This window comes from Vidua macroura, chromosome 3 (assembly GCF_024509145.1).
Source record: "Vidua macroura isolate BioBank_ID:100142 chromosome 3, ASM2450914v1, whole genome shotgun sequence".
Taxonomy (NCBI): domain Eukaryota; kingdom Metazoa; phylum Chordata; class Aves; order Passeriformes; family Viduidae; genus Vidua; species Vidua macroura.
In genome coordinates, this window is record NC_071573.1 from 31252023 (window position 1) to 31277198 (window position 25176).

Consider the following 25176-nt stretch of genomic DNA (forward strand, 5'->3'; position numbering starts at 1 on the left):
TGAGTCAGGCTGGAAATAAATTCTGCACAATAGAGAGGATGAAAAGGTAGGCAGAAGAATAAATACTTATTTCAGACTTAATATTTTATCAACATGCTGAACCATAAACAACCAACCAGTACTACAGCAAGCAAGATCCTGGTCAGATTCACATAACTAAAAAGCAAATATGCAGCCAGTTTGGCCATTAGTTACCTCTTGCATAGAAGGTAACTTGGGTACCAGGCTAAGCTTTGTTATAGGCCAAGAAAATAACACTCTAAATGTGTAGGGTATTGACATCAAGGATGGGAAAAGTTACTGTGGTGCACAAAGGTATTCAAGCAAGGAAAAAAACTACACTGTAATTAAAGAGCAGACATGCTAGGCTCAAAATACAGGGTGCTCTTACAGGATATTTTAAAATATAGTAAGAAAATATATTTTGTTCTAGGTCAGTCATGAGTTTTCTTGGTAAATACAAGAGTGAAATTAAATTACTGAAGTGAATGATTGAAGTGAAATTATTAAGATTACCACCTCCTGGAATGCTGTAAATAACTCCTCTGAATCACTGAAATCACCAGAAATTTTTTACTTCTAAGAACTTTGTTTCATGAAAAATCCCAGGCTACTTTCCCTAAGCAGCAACTCACCTAATTTCCCATTGCTAAGTCTTTTTTGCTCCACATGACCTTTCAATGCTCTCACTTTCTTAAGTTTGGCTTCTTGATTCTCAGCAATTTCCTTTAATCTCTTCAGTTTTTCCTGCTCAGCTGCTTGCTGTTGCTGTCGCTGATCTTGCTGCTTCAGGAATTTCAGGCGCTGCTCCTGCAGTCAAGACAAAGATTTTGAAGTCTAAGAAAAATTTTAGCATTCATGTTCCAAGACATTTGCTAATTTGATTTAATCACTACTTGGGCTCTTGAGTTACAAGAGCTAAGGACTATTTCCTCTCCACCTTCTCCATGCTGCTTGTACTTTACATATTTCTATCATATGTCACATTTTAAACAACTAAATAATGCTGGAGAATATTAGACATTCTTTAGAAAGTATTCCATAAATTACTAGTGTTTTCCATTACTATTTTGTACTAGTTCTGCTAAAACCTCCTTGAGATGGAGGATGGCTGCACACCAAACCTCTGAAAACACACTGGTCTCCTAATAATGATCACCACTATCACCACTCAGATAATTCAAGACACTGGAAAACCCTTCCAGTGACCTGGCCCTCATTTAAACAATAGATATCACCTTAGTGGAGAAGATCCTCTTTCCTTTAGAGAGTAAAATAATGTGTTATCAGTTTCTACATGCACATGTCTAGTTTAGACTTAGAAGAAACCATGAGACCACTAGATCATCTACAAAAAATTCCTCTAAATCACTGGCTATTATACATGGCTTCCAGCTCTGGAGATGACAGGTTGCTCCAGGGGAGTAGAACTAGTGAGACTTTCCCAAGCATCCAAGACTACCACTGCTTACTAATATTAGAACTGCACACTTTCTCCAAAAAAACCAAACCCACAAAAGAAAAAAAAAAAGTCACCAGTCAGATTTAGAAAACAGAGATTCTTGTGCACTTGGAATAAAAAAGGCAGAGCAGGAAAGTGAGCTTGCCTTCTGGAGAAAACCAGGATCAGGCAGCGCCCTCAGTGTATGCACTACTTTAGAGTCACTCCCACGCAGGAAAATGTCACAAAAAAAAAAAAAAAAGAGATTACAGCTCGTGTCTAAAAAGAAAGTGTATTTTTCCTCCCTCAGAATCTATTTTTAATATTGCATCAGATTTCAGAAGGCAGGAAAGAGGCAATGGAAAGTCACTCTGAAGAGGCACCTAGGAAAACAAGTTTGTTCCAGGCAGGCACCGAAATGAAAAATCCTACCAGTGGGACACTCACAGGGCTACTCTTCTTCAAGCCACAGGCAAGCACCTACCCAGTGGGTAACTCTCCAGACTCAAACTCATATTTTTATTTTTTAAATAATTTAGAGTAAAAATAACATTCCTGTTTCTTGTGACTACAGTGTTATTTATAAGACCAGGGTGCATTGCCATCACCTGTGAGGGAAACAGAAGCTGTGACAGTTTAGGCTTCTCATATATAAACACATCTCAGCTGGAACTGAGAAGAGGGCAAAATTCTTTGGCCAATTAAACAAGGCAGTATGGGTACTCATTGTCCTGCTACATTTCAGGTGAAACCTATCATCACTTGGTTGACTGGCCAATTTCCTGCATATAGTTGCACCTGTTCTCACCACAAAGCAGAAAAAGTTTTATTACCTATTTTGAGAGGCAATAATACCACTTAGCAGGTGCTGCAGAGCTATTAGAAAGCCATGGCTTGAAGCATTTCCCTGAGATACAATTATTGAGGGCCAAGGGAACTGAGCAAGGTACTAAACACACAGACACACACAACTGATCTCAAAGGGAGAGGGAGAGAGGGTGTGTGACACAGGAAAAGTACTGAGAGCAGATCCTCAGAGCAGCCTTCTTCCCCAGCAAAGCACATTCTGAAATCCATGGGAACACACACCCAGAGAGATGAGCCCTCTTCAGGACAGGTTCACATTTCACAATTCTCTGCCAAAAGCAGCATTTTCTTACATTTTCAAGAGTAATGTGTACCAACAACACTCAAGCAAAACATGAGCTCTGTGCCACCATTCCACAGATGCATTCAGAGTATTTTTCCCCTATACAATTCAGGAACACCCTGTGTGCTTCCATTAGCTTTTCTGTTACTGTTCTGCAAGCATTTTATAAATCACAGTCCTAGGTTACTTTTATCACATACAAGACATCTCTTCCAGCCAGCTGCCCCAGAAAACTAGGCACACTGAACTCTTATCAGGAGAAGGCAAGACAGCATGACAGGACAGCAGAGACAAAAGCATTGTTCAGTGATCAAACTGGTGAATTGCTGGTCACCACACGGAGCACAAATAGAGCTGACAGAGCCACCGGGATGAATGACAATATATTAATGTTATGTGCCCTATCCTTTCAGTAAGCTAAATGGTCACTTCCATCACTGGCATTATTTATATGTTTTACAACTGGATATTTGCATACATTGACTTTCAAATTTAAAAACAGGCAGCCAAAAAAAAGAGCCCTCTGTTTAGAGGGGGTGAAAAAATCCAATTCCCCAGTCCTCCCTCCACTTCACATGACTATTACTACCTTTGTTTCTGGCTGTAAACAATCTGATTCCAAACTCACCTTGTTAGCCAGCATTTGTTGTTGAGCCTCAATTTGTTGCTGCTGGCGTGATGCCATATCCTGAAGTTCAGCCAGTGTCATATCCATCCTTGGTGCACTTACCTGTCAAAGAAAACCCAAAGCATGTTAAGTCTAGAATTTTTAATTTGGCTAGCACTTAATAGAGCTACTGCAGAAAAGTATCATAAAAGTATTTCAAAAAAACCCCAACTGAATAGCCAATAAAAGAATTAGAGAGACACAGCATCTCCTCATGGTAAAACAATAAACAATTGTAAGCTCATATGCATGTGTAGCCCAATCCAACAACTCACAGAAAATGACATCTTTTGGAACATTAATGTTTCTAGCAAAATCCCAGCAGCATTTTGAAGAGGCATTTCAGAGCCCTTTATAATTCAGCTCAGCATGAATCAGCTTTGACTGACTGAGCCCAGAATGCTCAGCATGTGGCAGGATGGATCTGTGCTCGTAAGTGTATCACTACAATTTGAAGCATGTAAGCTGAAGAAAATAGAAAGTTTAAATATGGCTGGGCAGGAGGGAAAACACCACTCTCAAAGACACCACTATTACTGGTTGTCTGTTCAGATATTTCCTGAATCTAGATTCAGTCTTACATCCCTAATATTATGGAGCAAGAGTGATAGACAATGGATTCAATGCTAAAACAGTAACTGGTGTCAGCTTGAAATCTGGAGTTAGGGATCTCTGACAAAACTGCAAGGGAAAAAAAAAAAAAAAACCCAAACTGAAATAATATGAAAAATTTCTGATTAGAGTAGAGAATGCAATATGGTGCATTTGTGGCTCTGAGATCACCTCTACAAGCACTGCTATGGCAGCCAACAGATCCTGGTGACATCCTGAAAACTGAAAGCCAGGATGGTAATTGCTAGAGGCTTTGTGTCTATTTTAGAGCAGTCATTAACAACATTTCCACAACAGTCTCTTAGTTTCTTTCCATGGTACTATTTGCACCAGTATCTCCAAAGAGGGAAAGTCTCCATTTCCACTATAATGGTAATTCTTCCAGAGGCTTGTGGATGCTAAGTGTCATGATATATTCACTCAATGCCATTTTGCATTTCCCAACAGTTTACGAGGTTACTACAAAAATCAGTCCCATTGTCCAATTTAATTCTCTCCAAGGTGCCATGTCACCACAGAATATGTCTCTCAAGGCCCCATTAGACTTTTGCACTGGCCTTATGGGGCTGCTAAAGGGTGAGGGGGTCCTGCTGAGCACTCCCTGGCTCTCCAGTCAAGGAATTAGTTCCTGGATGGGATTACAGAGTCTCAGTCAGTGTGATATTGCTGCCAAGGCACTGTCCTGGTAGCAATTGTCACTTGCTGGTCTTCAACTTGAAACAATCCCACAATGAAGGGGTCTTTTTGTGTCAGACAGGATGGATGTCTGATCTCCTCTCTATTCACAGTAGCTACAGCTAAACTCTATCAGTACCCCCTAGGATCCTTGAAGTACCCTCTCCTGAGGTAGATGATGCCTAGGGTACCAGGGGCCTCTGGGCCAGTCACAATGGGGTGCTTTTGCCACTTGCCCCCTGTCAAACTCATCTCAGCCTCTAATGGAGACAACTCCTGGCATCCCCAGTCACTCCAGAGATCCAGATGGGTTCTGCACTCCTGTGCCTTGTCGGCATCAGTAACACACACCAGTTATCTACTACAGCTTTATACTTGTGTGGATCTGATGTGCCAGGACATCGAATCCACACAGTCCAGCGTGCCCAGTCATCCCTTTCCTCCTCCTGGCCAAAGGACGGGACCCTCTAGTCCTGCTCCTGGTCAGAGTATTCTGGCTGACCTTGGTGATGCCAGAACAGAATTCCCCTCACCATGGTTAAAGGAGGCAATTTCAGTCCTTTTATGTCTGGGAGATCACTGATTGCCTTCCTGTCTCTCTGTGGCAACCACACTGTCTTGGGTGACCCCTTCTGAACAATTCTTCCCTCCCATTTCACGGACACAGGCTTGCAGCTTAGAGGGGGGTTCACCATCCCACTGCCTCATGTCCTCTCCCTGCTCACACAGGAACAACCAGAGCTCCTTACACGGCCTATTCTTGGGGCTTCCCTCTGACTGGGGCAGGAGAGGAGCAATCTCTTGGGCTGCCCCTAAAATCTGGGTGCTGGCTCTAGGGATGTGGAAGTACCCAGTTTCTCCTACATTTCCAAGCCAGGAGGATGCCACCTCTACAGTTGGTCTATCCATCTGCAGTGCCACCAAGATGCTGAAATATGATGGAGGGGCACTCTGAACCACCCTCCTCCACACAGCCACTGTGTAAGGGATGTCCCCTGGATCTTTAGGGACAGTGTCACTTTTTAGATCACTATAGATGACTTCCAGCACTGCTAATTCTCTCAAGTACTGGATACCTTCATGCAGTGGTTCACTTTCCTGGAAATTTACAGGATGTTCCTTAAATGGATACCTTGCCCTTATGCTTGAGAGAAGCCAGGTCCAGAAACTGCAAATTGATCTCTCTTTTCCAATTCCTCTTTCACTTTCCTGATCTCTGGCAAGGGATCCCAGCTGTTGGGCTTTGTCACCTTCCAAGAGCTGACTGTCAGCCTCATTACCCCAGCACTGAAGCAGCCAGGCAGAAATCTGCTCATGTGGCTGGCAGGTGTAATCTTTTCACAAGTCTTGAAGTTCTGATGAGGTCAAGGACTGAGTAACTTCGTCTTCTGTTTGATTTGTCTCACTCCTTGCAAATTTCTTTTTTGAATGACACACTTGGGGTTCCTGCCTCAACGACAGTGCTCTGACTACTGAACTGTGGCTCACAGGCCAGGCCCCAGTACAGGGTGAGAGGCTGCTGGTTTTCACTGGGGTAGGCAAGGCACCCTTCTCTCAGCTGACATGTCAGTTTGCCAGGGTTGATTGATAACCTGTTCAGGTGTAAAGTGCCAGGCAATGGGAGGTGATAACCACCCCAGGCACCTGCCCAAATCCTTCCACACACCCTGCCACTCAGGAACTGGATACCTCAGAGCAAATCTCAATATCTCCTCACCTAAATTTTGTTTTCTCTTACACCCAGGTGACACTGAATTCCACAAACCCCACAGGGTGCCAACAGTATTAGTTAATATTATTAACAGTATTGAACAGCTTATATATGCACGAGCGAAGACTGTGGGAACCTGCATTTTAAAAGCATTCACATCAATCTCAGGCAGGGAGGGAGGTGTATTCCCTCATCATCCCCACAAGACAGCTCCCCCAGTGCAACAAGGCCATCAGTGTGAGGGCAAAGCACAGAGCCACTGTTTATATTAATATGTTCCCAAACTCAGAAAAATAGAGATAAGCAGTGCAGCTGACAAACTCTGTGTCCCACACAGGAGCTTGATACTCGGCAACTACTTTTTACTATGGTATGCAAAATATTTTTGTATATATGTACACATATAACTGCCTTTGTCTCACCCCCGTTCAGGGACCAAAAAGGACTGTGGTTGGTTGACCTTGGCTGGATGCCAGGTGCCCACCAAGCCGTTCTACCACTCTCCTTCCCAGCAGGACAGGCCAGAGAGAACAAGCTGGAAAACAGCTCCTACGTTGAGAAAAGGCAGTTTACTAAAGCAAAGGCAAAAAAGTTTGTGCAAGCAAGCAAGAACAAAAACCAGTTTATTCTCTACCTATCAGAGAGCGATGTCCAGCCACTTCCCAAGAAGCAGGGCTTCAGCACAGGAAGCAGTTGCTCCAGGAGCAAACATTGTAAAATAACAAATGTTCTCCCGTTCCTCCTCCTTGGCTTTTGTATTTCAGCTGATGCCACATGCCACAGAATATCCCTTTGGTCCCTTTGGGTCAGCTGGTCTAGTTGCGTCCCCTCCCAGGACCTTGCCCACTGCCAGCTCCTTGATGTGGGGGGAATGTTGAGACAGTGCTGATGCTGTGCCAGCCCTGCTCAGCAGTAGCCAAAACTCTGGAGTGTTATCAGCACCTTTCTGGCTGCCAGTGCAAAGCACTGGGAGGGCTGCTGTGGGAAAATGAACTCCAGCTCAGCCATTGCATCAAGCACTTACCCCATTCTCTATTCTTCGATCACCAGGCACTTTCACACCGTTTCTTTTGAAGGCTGGGTCTTGAGACCTTTGTCCAGTCCCTAGATAGAAACAGTCAAAAATGGTAAGGTAATATAAGATTATTCTAATCCTTTTAGACATAGCATTCAGTACAAAAGGAGAATCAGAACAATCATTATGGTGTAGAATCTGAACACCTGTTCTTATGTGTTTTCTACTGAGATGAATTTAAGCGATGACACAACACATTTTCTGAAAATATTTCTGTTCAATGTCAACTTTTATTTTAAAGAATAGCTCTCTTCAAAAACACAAACAAAACCAGCTTAACAGATAGTAGGTTATTCCAGTATTTATCCTGTGGCAAACAGGCTGTCAGCCCCTACTAAATGTGCATTATAGATACACAGTTTAAAAGCACATTTTTTTCCTTCTTCCTGGCAGTCATTGTGTCAGTAAAGATGCTGCTTAACTAGAACCCCACTTTATTCCCATCAAACTATGTGCAAATAGTGCTCAGATGTCCAGTACCAAGCTCACTGATTTCCCTGTAGAACTAAGTGTACTACAGGACAAAGCCATGCCTGTTACCTTCTTGCTCATTAGATTCCTATCTCACAACCATATTTCTGTGAGACTAACTCAGAGCTCAAATACATTGCTTAGCAATGCTGTGGCCAATAAAATGACAATAATCCTAATACTACAAGCACCCTGGACTTGAAAAAATACATTTTGACAACTAAACTGCTCTGTAAGATCCTCAGCAGGTAGAAATGGCACAGCTTTAGCTTTTCATGCACTCATTCTATCACCAGTACACATTTCAAATATTGAGATACAGTCAGACATCTAAAACATGCTGGGTACAATGCCACTTAACAAACGCAGTATTTCCAGCACCGAGGAAGATTACCAAGGAGGAAAACAGAAAAAGGGGAGGAAGAAGAATTTGGTATATTGATATAAAGGTAAAAGTGAAAGATTCTACTGAAGAGATGAATGTGGGATACACAGAAAACCCCAGAAAAGCTGAAAGTTAATTTCCTTTACAGGTTTCACATTTCAATTTACAATGAGAATTATATTCTCAGAGAACTTCACCAGGCAGTTCATTTAATGCTGTTCCTAAAACTAACACAAATGTGTAGGAGAAACTTTGAAGAAGTCTATCTTTGCACAGTATGCCAAGTTTATCACCCTGGTAAAGTGTTAACCAGGTGAATAATCACAGAGTACATTACTGGGCAACAGTTTGGTTACTATATTTAAAAGAAGAGATTACCACAGAGTTCAAGACATTTTGCTGGAGAAAATATATTTAACACAGTATGCCCTTGGATGCTTTGGTGACAACCAGATCTAGAAAACCTGCAGAAATTTCAATTTGGATTTACTATTCCCAGACAAAGCAAGGGGAGATGAAGCCTTTTTTTACAAAGATTAGCCAATAGTCAGACAAAAAAAAAGGCTGCAACGCCTACTGGCTATGAACATTAATAAATAACACACACAAGCTGTTTCCTTAACCTTGAAGAATGAAGTAGAACTTGAAGAAATGAACCAGCCGAGATCAACACCTACCAGCTTCCCGGCAGGGAGAGCGTTCATGGCGGAGAAAGAAACGCACCTCGCCCCTCTGCATTCCAAACCTCTGCAGAATATCCAGCATCCGTTCATTATCGGCTATGGGACGCTCTGAAAAGGAAAAAAGCTGTTAACTGCTACATCCCACCATAGTTCGGGCCCACACCAAACCAGAAGTATCTGTCCATCTTTCACCTGAACACTGTGAGACTGTGAGTGCCCAGGTGTAGTGAATGCACAGAACACCTGCCCTCATCCAAGGTATTTCTACTTTTTCCTTAAGAAGCCACTGCATCGCTCCTTGCTTCTGACACTAAACCAACACCTCTGAATAGCAGCCCTGGAAAAGCCCACCCCTGAAGGGAAAAGCTGAGGCACTGCTAAAGCCTGAGGGAAAACAAACAAGGAATTTAGAGCTTTCAGGTCTAGTGTCCTCATTTTGTATGTGCAAATCACCAGTGCAGGAAATGTGCTGTTGTACCTTTCACTCCTCTTCTGTGGCACCTCAGACAAACTCATTCCTTAGTCACTCCCACCCCCTCCTCAAGGGCACTGCTGCCACAATTCCTACAGGCACTCATTTACTTCCTAACTCCAACAAGAATGAAGAGAGATGCAAAGATAAACTCTCAGGGAAGAGGAATTCTCCTCTTAACGCTGGATGGCAGCCCTTGCATTCAAGCTCAGGCAGGAGCACTCAACAGCCTGGAGAGGCTCCTTGGCAGTACCCAGCAGGCCTGATCCTCAGTGTGCCAGCACAGCTCCTGTCACTTCAAGTGTTCTCCCACAGCTCCTGTCAGACACAGATCCAGCTCATTGTCTTGGACAGCAAATTTCATTAAGTTCAGACGAGATGCATTTTGAAAGCCCAACTTCTGATAAACCTTGAAAAGCTGAACTACTTTGGATTCACAGCTCAAAGTTTAAAAAGGATCAGACAGTGAAAAGTGAGCCCAGTAAGAACTTGCCATTTCCTTTCAAATAACTGAGATGAAAAAGTTACATGCCCAAGTTCCACTGAACTACTTTTCCTGCTTTTATTCCCAAGCTCAGGATTCAGTCATATAAGTAATTTTTAAGCCTTACTTGCTGCCTTTTGATAACAGAAAAACTCAGTGTGAGTCTAAATTTACCACTACTCCTCCCTTTCTGTATTACCATTCTTTAAAAATTTACATACATCACAGCCAGGTACTCACAGCCAAAATGTAACTAGAATTACTTATTGGCCTCTAAATCTTTACATAAAAGCAGTTTCTTTTGTTATTCTAGACATTTTACCATAAATTTTTCTGCCTATTTTAAATGTGATGGCAACATTGTGGTCAATATATCACAGCAGTGAATTAACATAGCCAGGATACTGTCACAGTATCTTCTAACAGCACTGGGGCTCATCATCATGTCGGATCCATTTGTGCTGGATGCCAGACAAGCAGAAGATATTGTTCCTGGTCTGAGAAATAAGACAAGCAGACAAAGAATGAAATTAAATACCACCATTTTTGCACCAGTTTCATTTTTCCTGACATTGCTTTTGTTGGCAATTTCCTTTCATTTTTTTAAGCAAGGGGAGGGGAAAGATAGAAAAAAGAAATCAGAGTAGTTCATTCATATTCAATAAAGTCTTTCAAAAAGTCACTGTCTTAATATGAAATAATCTTTTCAGCAGGAAAATTTGTTGGTGTTAAGTATAAATGTTTTCAGTTTCATTAAAAAAGGAGCTGCTAACATGTTTTCAGTATGTGAAAAGCTCTTTTCAACATAAAAGTGTTTCTTTAAATGAAAATGCTGCAGCTGTGCTCAAGCAATCTAGGAAGGAGAATTTCTGGAGTCACTGTCAAAAGAGATTAGCTTTACAGAATAAGCAAGTAGGTCACTGTTACAGAAAAAGCCGTCTCTTGGCGGTTACTTGTCTAGACAGCGAAAAACGTTCCTCATCTGCTAAACCTTAATTCAAGAAAAAAAAAGGGGAAAAACCACAGCAACAACAAAAAATCAACAGTACCACTGGCAGATTTTTGTCTTCAAGGCTATACAGCAGGCTTATGAGGCAGATTTCTAGCAGCTCAGCAATACTTCTGCTGAAATTCTATAATCAAGGGAGATGCCCTTTACAGAAGGATTCTGTCAATACCACTCACTGGCTTCAAAAGAAGGTCAAAGAGATTTTCAAATACCAAACAAATGTACATTTGGAATGCTCAAGAAGAATGGACAATCAGTTTTCTTTTTTTTTTTTCCCTATCTGTCTCATAGAGAAAAAAAAAAGTAGATCGTTATACATGCACTCCTTTTGACTGCTTTCCACAGTAGGCAAGGTAACCGCTTAACAGAATTCTGACAATAACAGGAAGGTCAAGAAATTTTGCCCTGATATTCACCAAAATTCAAGCAAAACTAGGAGGACAGGGAGAGTAGTAAACTTGCCCCCTTCAGGGAGCAAAGTGCCTCAAGTACACTTGCAGCAATCTTTCAAAGTAGGCTTAATAAGGTCTGACAATAGAAGCTAACATTCCTGAGCAAGTGTCAGAAAGAGAAAGAAACAAGTGATTTAAGAAGGATCTCAATAATTGAAGTGTGAGAAGTCATTTTCCAATGCAACTCTTTTGTTTCTACCCCCAGAGGTTAGCTGTCCTGCACCATGTTTGTTCTAAAGTAGTTGTATTTGTTCAGTGTAATACGCAAACAAAACAGAAATCGTGGCTAATCCTGGCAGAACAAGATGGAAAACTTTTCTGACATTGAAAATGAGATTAGCAAAAAGCTAGAAGTATTTCTCTCCTCCGCTGCCTCCTCCCTTCACCAAAAAAAAAAATTCCAGAATATATATGAAAACATCTTGCAAATGCTTGTTACTGGATGCTATACAGATGCTCAAAAAATTTTATCCAAAGCAACATGCATGAATCCAGTACTCAAATCTTTTAATGCTATTGAGATAACTGCACTTTTGTTAACAAGTACAACTGGGAACTGTATTTGGAATTTCAGCAACTGCTGAGCCCTGCCCTTGGGTCACAACAACCCTAAACAGTGCTGCTACTGGCTGGGGACAGAGTGTCTGGAAAGCTGCCCAGTGGAAAAGGACCTGGGGGTGCTGGTCAACAGCAGCTGAACATGAGCCAGTGTGTCCAGTAGGCCACTGACATTCTGGCCTGTGTCAGCAATAATGAGGCCAACAGGACCAGGGCAGTGATTGTCCCCCTGTGCCCAGCACCGGTGAGGCCACACCTCAATGGTGTGTCCAGTTCTGGGCCCCTCACTGCTAGAAGGACATGGAGGTGCTGGAGAGAGTCCAGAGAAGGGGAATGGAGCTGGGGAAGGGTCTGGAGCATGAGTCTCATGAGGAGCAGCTGAGGGAGCTGGGGTTGTTCAGCCTGGAGAAAAGAAGGCTCAGGGGAGACCTTATCACTCTCTACAGCTGCCTGAAAGGAGCTTGTAGCCAGGGGGGGAGTTGGTCTCTTCTCCCAGGTAACAAGTGACACAACAAGAGGAAATAGCCTCAAACTGCACCAGGGGAGGGTAAGGTTGGACACCAGGAAGAATTTCTTCGGTTGAAGGTTGGTTAAGCATTTCCACGGATGGTGGGGTCACCATCCGTGGAAATGTTCAAGAGACAACTGGATGTAGCACCTAGTGCCATGGTCTAGCTGGCATGGCGGTGTTCGGTCAAAGGTTGGGCTCAATGATCTTGTCAAGGTTTTCACTGTAAAAATGGATGAAGCTTTTTTTGTCCTATAACAACAGCTGTCCAAGCAACATTTAGATATCTGTTCTTGTGTGTCTCATGATGTCTCTGCAAAGACTAATCTCAGAAAAAGTTCTCTGCTTCACTTCATGTTTCTGTATCCAGATTATTCTCTTACACCTCCTTAAGTAGCCAAGAGGCTGATAATTTGATGATATGAATAAAACACCACATCCTGTATTGTCCCATTCACACGGAAGTTCACATTTCAGCTTAACCAGAACAATTAGGCACTAAGTACTGGCAGACTTCACTTGCCTCTTCCTATAGGTGCTCTCCTATGATTTCAGGACAATCTCGCTGCCCTTTCTAGCATACTCTACATCATCATCTCAAAAGCCAAGGAAGAATCCAGGTTCAGGAAACATGAGAGGAGCTGCCGACTCTAGCACAGCCCCAACTTCAGTACTAACAGGCCAACCCTGTCCTTCACCACAACCACTTGTGCTCTTTAAAAGGGTATGGGCATTAAGGCCAACTATAAATTCAGCAGTTTTACCTAAACCCTTATTTTACTTCTCTTTCACTGTAGACTTCAGTATTGTGTTGATTTAGACAAAGATGTACAATTAAAATACATTCCTAGAAGATCTCTTTCCATGATGAATTGTTGATTTTATTTTGTTATCATTTATGAAGCAAAGCTTCTTTATTTCTAAGGAGAATAAAAATATTCTGCACCATTTTTTAGACTTAGAAATATCAGAAACATTACATCTCTGTCAGAAGCAAGTAAATATGAAGAGACAACTCAAGTATCTCATAGCATCAAGCAAACATCCATCTCACCAAAAACTTCTTTTAACAGATGTGAGCCTGAGGTAACAGCAGAGGAAGAGAGAAATATAAGCCTTTATCATCTGAATCTTTTATAATCTTATTGAAGCATCTCAAAAAGGTTGGCTTGGACATAATTATTTTTCATTACTCAAAATCCTATCAGGGATTAATCTATCTTATGCCTCTGGATGGCTCCCAGCATCTAATGAGTACCATGAAGACAGGAGGTAGTCCAGAGCCCTTTCCCATTTAAGCCATGAGACATGAGTAATATTTTAGGTTTCATTTGTTGACATATTCTCCAGTTCCAGTGGAGCACGGCAAGTTAGGGAGATTTGAACTCTCAAGATCAGAAGAACATAGAAAAAGAAAAAAAAGTTACAATGAGCCACATGCACAAACCCCTTTTCCATAGGCTTGAAAGGACAGTCAAAATTATCTTCTCCATCCTCCCTGTCACTTTCTTTAGAGCATTTCACACCAGGTAACTCCCACTACTTCTGCTAACACACTCCTTCCCATCCACACTCAATGCAATTGGTAACACTGAAGGTGTCATCTGAAAAAGGAAGCTTTATTTTGCCACTCCAAGTGAAAATGCCTTTGGTGTTAAAGAAATTATTTTGAACCAGTCACAGAACTACCAATACTTAGTACATCAGAACACCCCTGAAGGCTGCTGGGATCCTACTATGGGGTGGGGGAGGAAAAGAAAAAAACTCGCTCACACCCCTCAGACTCAGATGAGTCACAGAACAAAACATCTGCATGCTGCACAGACACAAAACATCTGCATGTTCAAGTTCCCTTTTGCTTTTCACTCAGCTTTGCACGTGTGAGCCCTGAAGGTGGGTTATCACACAGCCAGTCTGCTGAAGAAACCAATGAAATGGTAATGCAGGAACTCTCTGGGACAGGATCACATCTGTCAGGTCTCCATGTGCTACCTTCTCAGGAGCAGAGAACGCCCAGTAATTCACCAGCTGCCAGCCTGACCTACCTGAGCCACACCACACCTCAGCCAGGTGGCACTCGCTCTCCCCAGGCTCCTTGCACAGCTCCACCACATCTCTGCAGGTTGTCTCGGGGGTGACAGGCACCTCAGTGAAGTGCTGCTCGTTGTTACTGAGGTACACGGTCAGAAACATCTGCAGAAGACAAAGGCAACAGCACAGGGTTATTACTTCCCAACACAAAGGCAGGCTGCACCTTGGAGTCACAAGCTGCTGTCAAATGCATTCTTTCCCACACAGGTAACATCAACTACAGTGGGTACAATTTTCTAAACAACACCAAATTTCTTTATGGTATAAGCAAGAGAGATGCTGCAGAAGTAATCCCCTGCTCAACTAAAAATTACATTGCTGGAGGATTACTCAGTTTCAAATGTGGACCTGGTGCTCCTTCCTTCTCTCTTCAGGTGATGTGTCAGAACTCCTCCCACCTTACTATGTGTGTATGTATCCTGCAATCATTTGACACAGCAGGAGAAACAGTCAACTAGAGTTCAGCAGGAGTGAAAAACAATGGTAATTCTATCTGGTATAAAACAAGACCAGAGCTTACTACACAGGCAGTGAAGTAGAAACACAATTTGCATTTCTCTAAGTATTTCATCGAAAGGTTCCTAGAAACACAAGTCAACTTGCTGTGCTCTTAGTCTCAGCCTGAATACAAGGTCACCCCCCAAACCCCATTCCCAGGAAACCAAGGATATTTTACTTCCTCTTCACAGCTAGAGAAGGATCCTTGATCTTTGGTTTTTCTGTTTATACACACCACACAGATGTTCTTGCTCATGTCTTTCCTGCCACAACTACTAAACAAGCACTCTAAAAAGTTTGTTGCCACATTTGATAGAAAATGTTGATTATTGCCTCTGAGCACCAACTTGCTACATGCTATTAATATTAAACTGATGCTAGCTAAAAATTAATGTCAATTCTCTTGAAATCTATTCTGAACTTCAGTCTCAACTGGCTGTTAGTCACACGGCCTCCTGCAACACAAAAATCAGTCAAATATCTCCAGAAAGCAATTATCCACTAAGCGTTTCAAGCAACAGCAACCTATACAATTCAGGATTTTTCATACAGATGGAAAAGGCGTTTTCTCAAGAAAAGACACAAATCCTTGCCTGTCCTTATTTCTAAAGGGTGAAGGAGGTATACATCCTTAGAAGCAACAGTTCAAAAGTTCAAAGAGGACGAAAATGAGGCAAAATCAAACAAGGGGGGAGAGGTATAAATACCCTTCTAAATAAATTTAAATAATAATTTTTTAAAAAATAACAAAAGCATTACCACATGCATTATTTCTGTGATTTTGTGTAAATACTATGGAATTAGAGTTTTTAATGCCTTTGCAAAGAGAAATTTAGCCCCATCTGTTTCACAGCTTTAGGAATCCGCTGTTAGGGATTCTCAGGGAATACAACTGTGCACATGCACGTTCCTGATGTCTCCAAAGCCTTTCCAGGGCTCTTTTGAGTGCCAAGATCCCCTTCAACCCTATATGAGAGGCTGCCTTTACTCTTTTAAAAGCTTTGACAAAAACACTCCAGACTCTGCACAGCTTGTTACACAGACTGCAAATATTTGGCCCACTCGTGGCAGTATAAACACTTGCAAAGAGGTTTTTATGAGCCCTGGCACTACACCAAGAACACAGAATTTCTGACCACTGGTTTTGCCCAGCTCCCCAAGACAAGTGCTTCTGATAAATTCCTGAACACATTCTACAAATATTCACAGAAAGGAAAAAGCCTGCTGAACATGAGCTCAAAACTGCCCAATGGCTACATTCCCCTACCCATTTCCTTGTCACTTTATGGGAAGGAAAAAAACCCAAGAAATCAACAAGAAAACCAAACAAAAAAGCCAAACTTGGAGCTTGTAAGGAGGGAAACTAGGAGAGAGAATGTGGAGGCAGGTAAGATCAGTTTACCACACACTTATTATATAGTGAAGATGAGCACAACTGGTTCTGCTGTCTACAGCACAAGGAGACAGTGACCTAAATTAAGAGACAAAGTTTTCCAAGCAGGAACTCTGGCACCTGGCTTTAATCTTTTGTCACAGAACACGCTACCTTTCAGATGCAGTGTCTCTGACTCCCCTAGATGAGCCTGACAGTGAAGGATGTCAGGTGCAGCCAGGTAAGAATATCTCTTAATCACAATTACTGGAGCAGAAGAGTATAAAAAAAAAGTTCCCAAATAGATTTACAGCAGGGTTATGTAGGTATTATACATCAACCTTTCACATTTAATGCTGTACAACCTTGTGTTCAGAACAGGAATGCCATTCAGAAATGGCACAAGCTGTGTGTCTGCAGTAACATTTGTTAATTTAAAAGATGAGTTCACAGATGGGAATTAAGAGAAAATTATACAAACCATGGCATTATACACAAAGCAGACCTAATTTGACCCTAGCTCGGCTGTTCACTCTTCAGTGTGCCTGTCTATATCCAGTTGTTAATCCTTAGGATTTAGCAATACAGACAACTACACAGGAAGGATCACGAGTTGCCATTTCTATCCACAATGCTCAGGATAATTACTAATACATTAAGCCAAAAGCACTCAAGCCTGCTGTGTGGGGGCCATTTCTGGGACTTGAGAGTGTCTGCATTACCTCTAGCCCACATACTCCAGGAACTAAGGAAAAGAAAAGCAACCAAACTGCAACTTCCCTAAAAAACATACTTTAAAAGTCCTTAGAGTCTAAAGCAACTAAAATGTTATGATACTGATGTTATCTCATCCTCCTTCCCTTCAGCTCCAGGGGCAATGCTGAGAAGATCAAGTTCTCTTAGCAGTTGGGCTCCTCTTGCACCAAACGGTGTCGCATTTGTCACCACCACTGCCTGCTCACCTGCAAGGCCTCCTGGGGTATCCTGCTGCTCACCTGGACACACTGGAGCCTAGGGCAAGCTGACCAGAGAGTATCCATCACAGAGCTACCTCTTCCCAGAGAGTGAGAAAGGTGAAGAAACTGATGTGAACCAAACGTCTGCTGTGGCTTCTTGGTGCTGCTCATCACCCTTGGTGGCTGCTACCACCTCGAACTGGGATATCCAAGCCTCACTCATGCTTCCCTTGGTAATGGTTCAACCGTGGCATTCATTAACCACCCTAGCAGTTAGTTTGTATCACTGTTTTACTGCTGTGTGGCAACAAGAAACAAAGGAAATGAGTACTCTCATGACACTTCGCTCAGAAGCTGGAAGCCTCGCATCCACCTAGAACACAAAACAGTTTCTTGCTCCTCCCTGAAACTGAAGATGTTAAGAGTTGAATACAAACATCCAGCAATTTCAGAGGGGAAAAAAAACCCAACACGCAAAAAATTCAGTTTCAAACTAGGCATACATGAAGGACTTGATTTAAAAAAACAAAAGGAAGACAAATTTCAGTCAGACCTTGTAGTTTTTTTAAAGATAGCATGAAAGCAATTACTGAAACATCTGACAATTCCATATAGCCTTGGATGAGGGGTTTTTCCTCTAGACTTTCAAAAACTGAGCTTTATGAATACCCAGCAAACAGACCAAGCATTTCTTGAACATGACTCAGATCCCTAAATTAAGGTCTAAACTAAAAGATTTCCCTCCCTTTTCCCAGCCCAAAACCATGCTCACTATAGGTACTGAAAAGCTTTTAAATATAAAAGCACTGCAATACTTTGGCATACCTGGGAGAAACCAGGGGTGTTGTGTATCTACTGAAGCAGTTCCTTTTAAAATCACATCACAGATTCCAGCTGACTCTGCTCCAGCTTAGAAAATAGAAGTTTGCAGTTATGGAGCCACCAAATGAGGCAGTTCGATCGGCTGCACCAAGGACAGAGGGAAGACCAAGGTCACACGAGCTAAAGCAAGGGAGAGTTTTTGCAAGGAATGACTGCAGTGTTTGACTTACAAACAACTGGATGGAAAAGCAGAGTACTGAACATAAAGGACCTTGTGTCTCAAAAAAGCCTGCCACACTTAAGTCACAAATATAAAACAACCTCACATTGGTGTGAAGTACAACTTTGAGTACTCTCAGCATGAAATATATCATTTTGCTTCAACTCATATTATTTATGAATGAACTCCAACTACAGTCATTAAGACAGGATTGTAACACACCCAGGAACAGAGAGTATAGTAAGAAAAGCAACCAAACAGGAGGACAGAAGAGGGCATCAATTAAAGCAAATCACAGGCCATTTTATAATCCCTCATGTCTCTTCTGCACATCAAACAGCCTTACCTTTGCCTGCAAATTTGACCCACTCACTGCTGAGCTCATCAACGGGATCATTTCATACAATTACACCAATATTAAGTACAAAAGGTCTCAACATCTGCAAATACATTTTCAACTGAAAGTAAAATATTGAAGAATGGCTAGCTCTGTAAAAGTGCTAGGCTAGGACCACACTCTATTTTGGCTCCTGCTTTGTTGCCACACAAAACAAAACAAAAAAAAATTTAAAAATTCCAAACCCAGAAGAAACCGCTTCCAAAAATTAACCTGAGCAAACATGTCTTATAATTCACATCCATCCAACAAGATGTCATTCCACATCAAAGGCCCTGAATCACTCTTCTCCTTAGATCAGAAGGCCTCAATTATTGATTAAAATGGCGGGAATAGAAATGCAATTTACTTTTCAGCTTTGATGGTGTTTCTGCAAGGATCAGACTTCTCTTACTCCTTAGTTATTATAAAGCTGATGTCACACATCTTTGGAATTAAAAGGGTGCTAAATTGGACACTTTGTAATTCATACACAAATAGCATTCAAGTATTCAGGATTCAAATATTCAGAAGAACACTCTTATATGGGGCATGATGCAAATTAAAATACACTTAATTCATTCTTGAAACTACCTGAGTTAAAAGGGACACATTTCCCCCATCCCCACATTTCTAGGGAAAGATCTAATTCTGATCATAAAATGTCAGCAATGGGCAACAATCAGCAAAACTCAGTCCCTTACAAAATATAATCAATAAGAGAATACATTAAAAAAATAACAACTTAACCCTCTTTTTCTCTATTGTCTGAATTCCTAACTTTATGGAGGCTTCCTGCACAGCATGCACTATACAATACAAACCGTGGCATCTATTCACACAGTATTCTTCAGCTTCAAAGCACTTAATAACCAGGAAGTCATGACACAAGTAAGCAGTTTCCTACTTTACAGGCGGGGAAACTGAGGCACACAAGAAGGCAATAGCAGTGCCAATCCCATTATTTGATAGTCAAACAAGCATACTGCCTCTGGAAAATTTGATTCATTTTGTTACCTTGTATCAGAGCTAATAACATAATTCCGTACCACATTCTTTATTAGTGCATTTCAGACTGAAACCTAATCCCTTCAAGCACTCATTACCTGTGTTGAAGGTTTTTATATTTCCATAACACAGCTAAGTAATGGCTTTAGCTTGCATAACAATTTTTCTCAAATCTCATTTTAAGGAGGCATTAAAAGTCGTTCTTTTAGGTCTTTTCAAACCTAAACAGTTACTATGAATTTACATCCTGAACTAAAATGTAATTTTAGAAGCTAGTTTTAGTTAACTGGAAAACTAACAACATAGAAATTTTAGAATTAATAAATAAACTATCACATTTCAAGTACAAGTGACAGAAATGCGAAATAACTGCTTTAACCTACAGTTTAAACTAGTACTAAGTCTTCCCTGATAAATACAAAACCCCTCCACACAAAGAGTTTTAAATTGAAGTCTTGCATCTTACCTAGTGGGAGCAATGATGCTGCACCTTCCCAGATGGCTACAAAGAAATCAGTGGCTAAAACAGATATTTTTGCTGACTTGATGGAACTTTCTAAACAACAGAAGACAGCCTGCACAACAGCACATTTTCCTATTCTGAGAAGCAGCAGCCAGAGCTGGTACACAGTTACAACTCTCCATTCAGTGCAAAGTATACCGCAACAATAGAGTAATTCGGTAATTCTTCAGCATGAAGTTCCTCAGAACCTGAAAACTGTCCTTCGATAGGCAACATCCTCACTTATTGCGCCTAAAGATTAAGGTAAGCAGAAGATTAAGGTAAGCAAAAGATAAGAATAGACTTACTAGAACACAAGCACATGGTATGACTGCTATCCCTGATCCTTTTCACATTCAGCAGCTCAGTAAGGGTTCAATAGAAATGCAGAGTAAAGTTTAGTACTTGCCTCCAGCCACACCCAAACGCATGGAGTTCAGCTCTTGCCATCTCGCCCTCCGCACACACTACTCCGTTTACTTTGCACTGGCTTTGGGCCATAAATACGAGAAAGGAAGTTATGATGCAAGGTAGGTGGAGTACAGTAGGAAGCACCATGGGATTGTTCAGATTATTCCCAGTCTATATAAAGCACAGCCCTTTTCCCTTTTCATTGTATCACAGCAGAAAACAAGACTGAGCCTTTACTCTCAATGGTATGGTAGTTTCTACTTTAAACAATAAGTCTGTTATGCATTTGTATTTTATCTTTAGCAAAAATGTCAATTTTTCCAGGACTTAAAATACAACATACATCTATGTACACTTTGAGGAAGGGATGGGGAAAATGAGCTGAAAGCAGCAAAGAGAAAGCTTTCCCCTTTTTTTTTTTTCCCTCCTCCCTCTTATCCTTACTGTAGAGAGAACAGAATGAAAGCCATCTGCTTATGGTATATGCTAGTTCAACTGAGCAAAGGCTATAGCACAAATGCCACATTACATCTCACTATCAGGCATCTGAATCATCATGATGGGAATCTGAAGAGCTACAAGGGAAACAGCCTGAGTTCTGGCCAAGTATTGTTACTGTCTGAAATTAATGGATGGATGTTTGCTCTCATTCTACTTCATGGACTGCAACCTCAACAACAGAACTCAGCACTGCAGTTCAGACTTACTAATGAGGAATATGCAATAACAATTTTCCTGCCAAATCTTGTAGAAAATCATTATCTTAGATTAGCAATTTTGATTTTGTGAAGTCTATCAGGACCGGTAAACACAGGATTCCTGACCTACATCCCCCCTTCTTTCAGCTGAGCATTATGCACCCAGTCTTTAAGAGAGCTTTCCAAATGAAGACTTTTACTTTGAACCCAAGTTATGTTTTCCAACTTGACGTTTTTCTTCAGGCATTTCCATACACAAGAAAGCAAATGTCCTCCCACAAGCCAGACACCAGAAAGGTCTAGGCAAATAAAGCTCACTATTTTGGATGAACACTCAGCACAGGAGCAACATAACATAACTCCCCATTCCTTGACTGAGCTACCACATATCCCACATGGCAAGAAAATCTCAAACAGAGGTGTCTTTTAAAGGCATCCATACTTTTACACTGTAAGTATCTATTGCAACATCAGCATTTAGTAGGAAAAAAAAAAAAACTAAGAGTTTGTAGTGGGTTGACACTGGCTGGATGCCAGGCACCCACTGAAGCCTCTCTAATACTCCCCTCTGCAAATGAATGAGGGAGACAAAATATAATGAAGGATTCATATGTTGAGATAAGAAGCTGAAGATCACTCCCCAAATAACGTCACAGGCAAAACAGATTCAAATTAGAGATATTAACTGGATTTATGATTAAAAAATTCAGAGCAGGAAAATAAGAAGTACAATAAGACCTTTCTCCCACCCTTCCACCCCAGTGGCGCAGGGAGATGAGAATAGTGATTGTGGTCAGCTCATCACATGTTGTTCCTGCTGCTGCTCAGGGAGAGAAGTCCTTCTCCTGCCCCAGTGAGGGGTCCCTCCCAGGAGCCTCTTCTACCACGGGCCTCCCACAGGTTCAGAGCCCATTCACAGCCTCCTCTGAGGCATCCCCCTGCTCTGGTGTGGGTCTCCTCCATAGGCTGCAGGTGGATCTCTGCATCCCCATGGACCTCCAAGAGCTGCAGGGGCACCACCTGTGTGCCCCACCACAGTCATGAATTCACCACAGGCTGCCAGGGAATCTCACTCCCAGTGCCTGGAGCACCTCCTCCCCCTCCTCTGAGCTGACCTGGTGTCTGCAGAGTGGTTCTTATATATTCTCACTTTGCTCTTCTCCAGCCATTACTACATCTGCACAGTATCTTTTTTTTTTTTCTTCTTCCTAAATATGTTATCCCAGAGGTGCTGCCACCATTTCTGACTGGTCCAGCTTTGGCCAGCGGTGGGTCCATCTTGCAGCTGGCTCTGCTGGACATGGAGGAAGCTTCTGGCAGTTTCTCACAGAAGCCACTCCCCACCAAAACCTGGCTGTAGAAACCCAATACAAGGATAAAAACCAAACAAATTGGCCTGTAAGAGATATAAAATACATTTCAGTAACACATGTAGGAAACCACAGCCTTTTACTGAGCACCCACATTTGCCAACACCAATCATCTATAGCTCATTCTGCTCAGACCTGAATCCACTTGAATTTGCACCAATGTAGTTAAACAACTCCAGAAATCCAGAGTAAACAAACTCTGCATATATTCTTCACATTACACCACACAGCAGCATGTTCACAGATCCCTGTCACTGCCATCTGTGTAGCTCGTCACCTTCAGCATATTCCCTTCCACCCCAAAATACTCTTTCTCCCCAAACCCTTCCTCGTGGCTCCTTGCAGGCACCATTTTGCACTGTTGGACACTTTACCATCAACTCCTGTAAGCTGACTGTCAGAAAAGCAAGCCCACACATGGTGTTTGGGCTTGTACTGTTGGTGTCCTACTTGCAGCTTGCTCCTCCTTCTCCTGGAGCCAGCAAAGGAGAATTGGATCTTTGGAGGTTTGCCCCTTCAGGCAGACTCTGCCTCATCTGCATTCAGCACCAAGTTATAAACATTTCATACACAAGCAGAATGAAATTAATGTTATTTTTCAGGCAGATAAAAAAATTATACCTTGTAGTTCTTACAATAGATACATACTACAGAAAAGGGGAACAGTCCAACTCGTACAACATAATCACAGGGGGTTCCAGTTTCTCCTCCTTCCATTCTTCAGTATCAAAACATGGGCTGTTCCCAACAATCCTAAAGCCAAGGCAACATCCAAGCATAATGAGTGGGGTTATGAACTCCAGCTTAAGCCTGAATCATCTCAATTTTCTGTACTTAAGTCAAACCCAGAGGAAGTCTTTGTACAAAAGAAAAAAAAAGTAGTTATAACTTCATAAAGGAAAATAAAAAAGAAAGTAGGCTACTCTTGCTGTAATAGAGCTTCCCCCCATTGGGAATAAGTGTTATGGTTCTCTCAGACTCCTACACGGCCAGAGGCCAAAAAAGGGCCACAGTAAGTACTCCCTATCGGGACTTGGGAGAATTACACATCTCAAGACAGTCCTTTAAAATGCAGGTACTTTCTCACAATGAAAAGAAAGTCCAGTGTTTGTCCTGGTAATAAAAAAAGATTTTGTACAGACAAGACTCTTCCTGGAGAAAAGCAAAAATAGATGTGCATCAGAGATAAAAGCATATTTAATACCACCTACACGTAAACAACACAGGCTATCACAGGATCTGGCACCTTTCCCACCCACACCACACCTCCCACTGCCTAAGACACCAACTCTTCCTGGGTTTAAAAACTCTCCTTTTCTGCTTTTCCAGCCAACACGTAATAATTTCACCAATAAAAAAACGATCGACATTCACACCAGGAAGCAACTCCACCTCAGCCCACCCGAACATGCAAGGCAAAGTCACATTTATCATACAGCAAGTGCCTACCCATACATCAAGCACATTTATTACTTAAATTCTATTTACTGATACTAGGGGGCTGTGCTGATGGGAGCACCCATGGGAGAGGGCAGGGTATAGAAGCAGAAGAGAGGAATTTTCTTTTTTTGTGAATCAATGTATCTAAAACAGTATTAAAAAAAGAACAAGAGAGCAGAAGATTTGTTATGTAATAGCAACACACAACGAATCATGTAGCAAGTCAGGGAAAAAAAAAAATCATAGAACACTCATTTACTCCAAAACCAGCAACTTCACAGAGCTCTGTGCCACTTTTGAAAACACATTGTATTAGTCACTCCTCTAGGAAAACAGCTGTCAAAACCTGTGTCCTACCTCCATAAAACACTCTAAACCCAAACACTCATGACACACAGGTAGGTCAGAGGACACACCATTTCTGGCATCTGAAACAATGACATGTTTAACCACACAGATTAATTCCAGTGTGGGGAAAGTCACAGGACACATTGAGCTGCTCTGTCATGCAAGCTGGCCAGTCTGGTACCCTAAAGTGCATTACTACAATAGCAAATTCAGAGCATTTTAGCACACCACAGGCTGGGTTGACATCTCCTTTATGCTGCAATTCCAGAATGTGCTCTTCAGCCATCTACCTGCAGGACAAGCGAAAAACAAAACAAACCAACCCAAACTAGGAATTTCAGACCACACATCACAATAGTGTGCCTATTTACCACTTTCAAAGTCCCCTCTGCTTTCCTACATATTTGCTGTTACAATGTAGAGGCTTCCTTGTTACATTTCCTAAATATCACCAGAGTAAATTATATGTTTTTGTTTGTCCAACTTAATCCTTGCAGTGAGTGACAATACACAAAGATGGTGGAGAAATTCCCCTGTATTACCAACTCTCAAGGGAGGGTAGAAAGAGGATAAGGTATCATCTGACTGCTCCAGTTCAGCTAACCTAAATGCTGAGCTGAGGCACACCATGATCCTCCCAAATCCACCCGTTATTTCTGATTGCACAGCCCCATGACAAATCACTTCCACCATGGAAGTCTTTTCGTTCCT

The 25176-nt window shown here is 41.8% G+C and overlaps 1 protein-coding gene across 1 annotated transcript in view; it reads right to left on the reverse strand.

Moving 5' to 3' along the window:
* Positions 1-25176, reverse strand: part of TP53BP2 (tumor protein p53 binding protein 2) — a 51962-nt gene that overhangs the window by 17950 nt on the left and 8836 nt on the right. Inside the window, exons 2-6 of the mRNA XM_053974183.1 lie at positions 14399-14546; positions 8865-8978; positions 7281-7360; positions 3220-3321; positions 636-810 (exon numbers count right to left, since the gene is read on the reverse strand). Coding sequence (XP_053830158.1) covers positions 636-810; positions 3220-3321; positions 7281-7360; positions 8865-8978; positions 14399-14546 — 619 coding nt within the window. The remainder of the gene's footprint in view (positions 1-635; positions 811-3219; positions 3322-7280; positions 7361-8864; positions 8979-14398; positions 14547-25176) is intronic.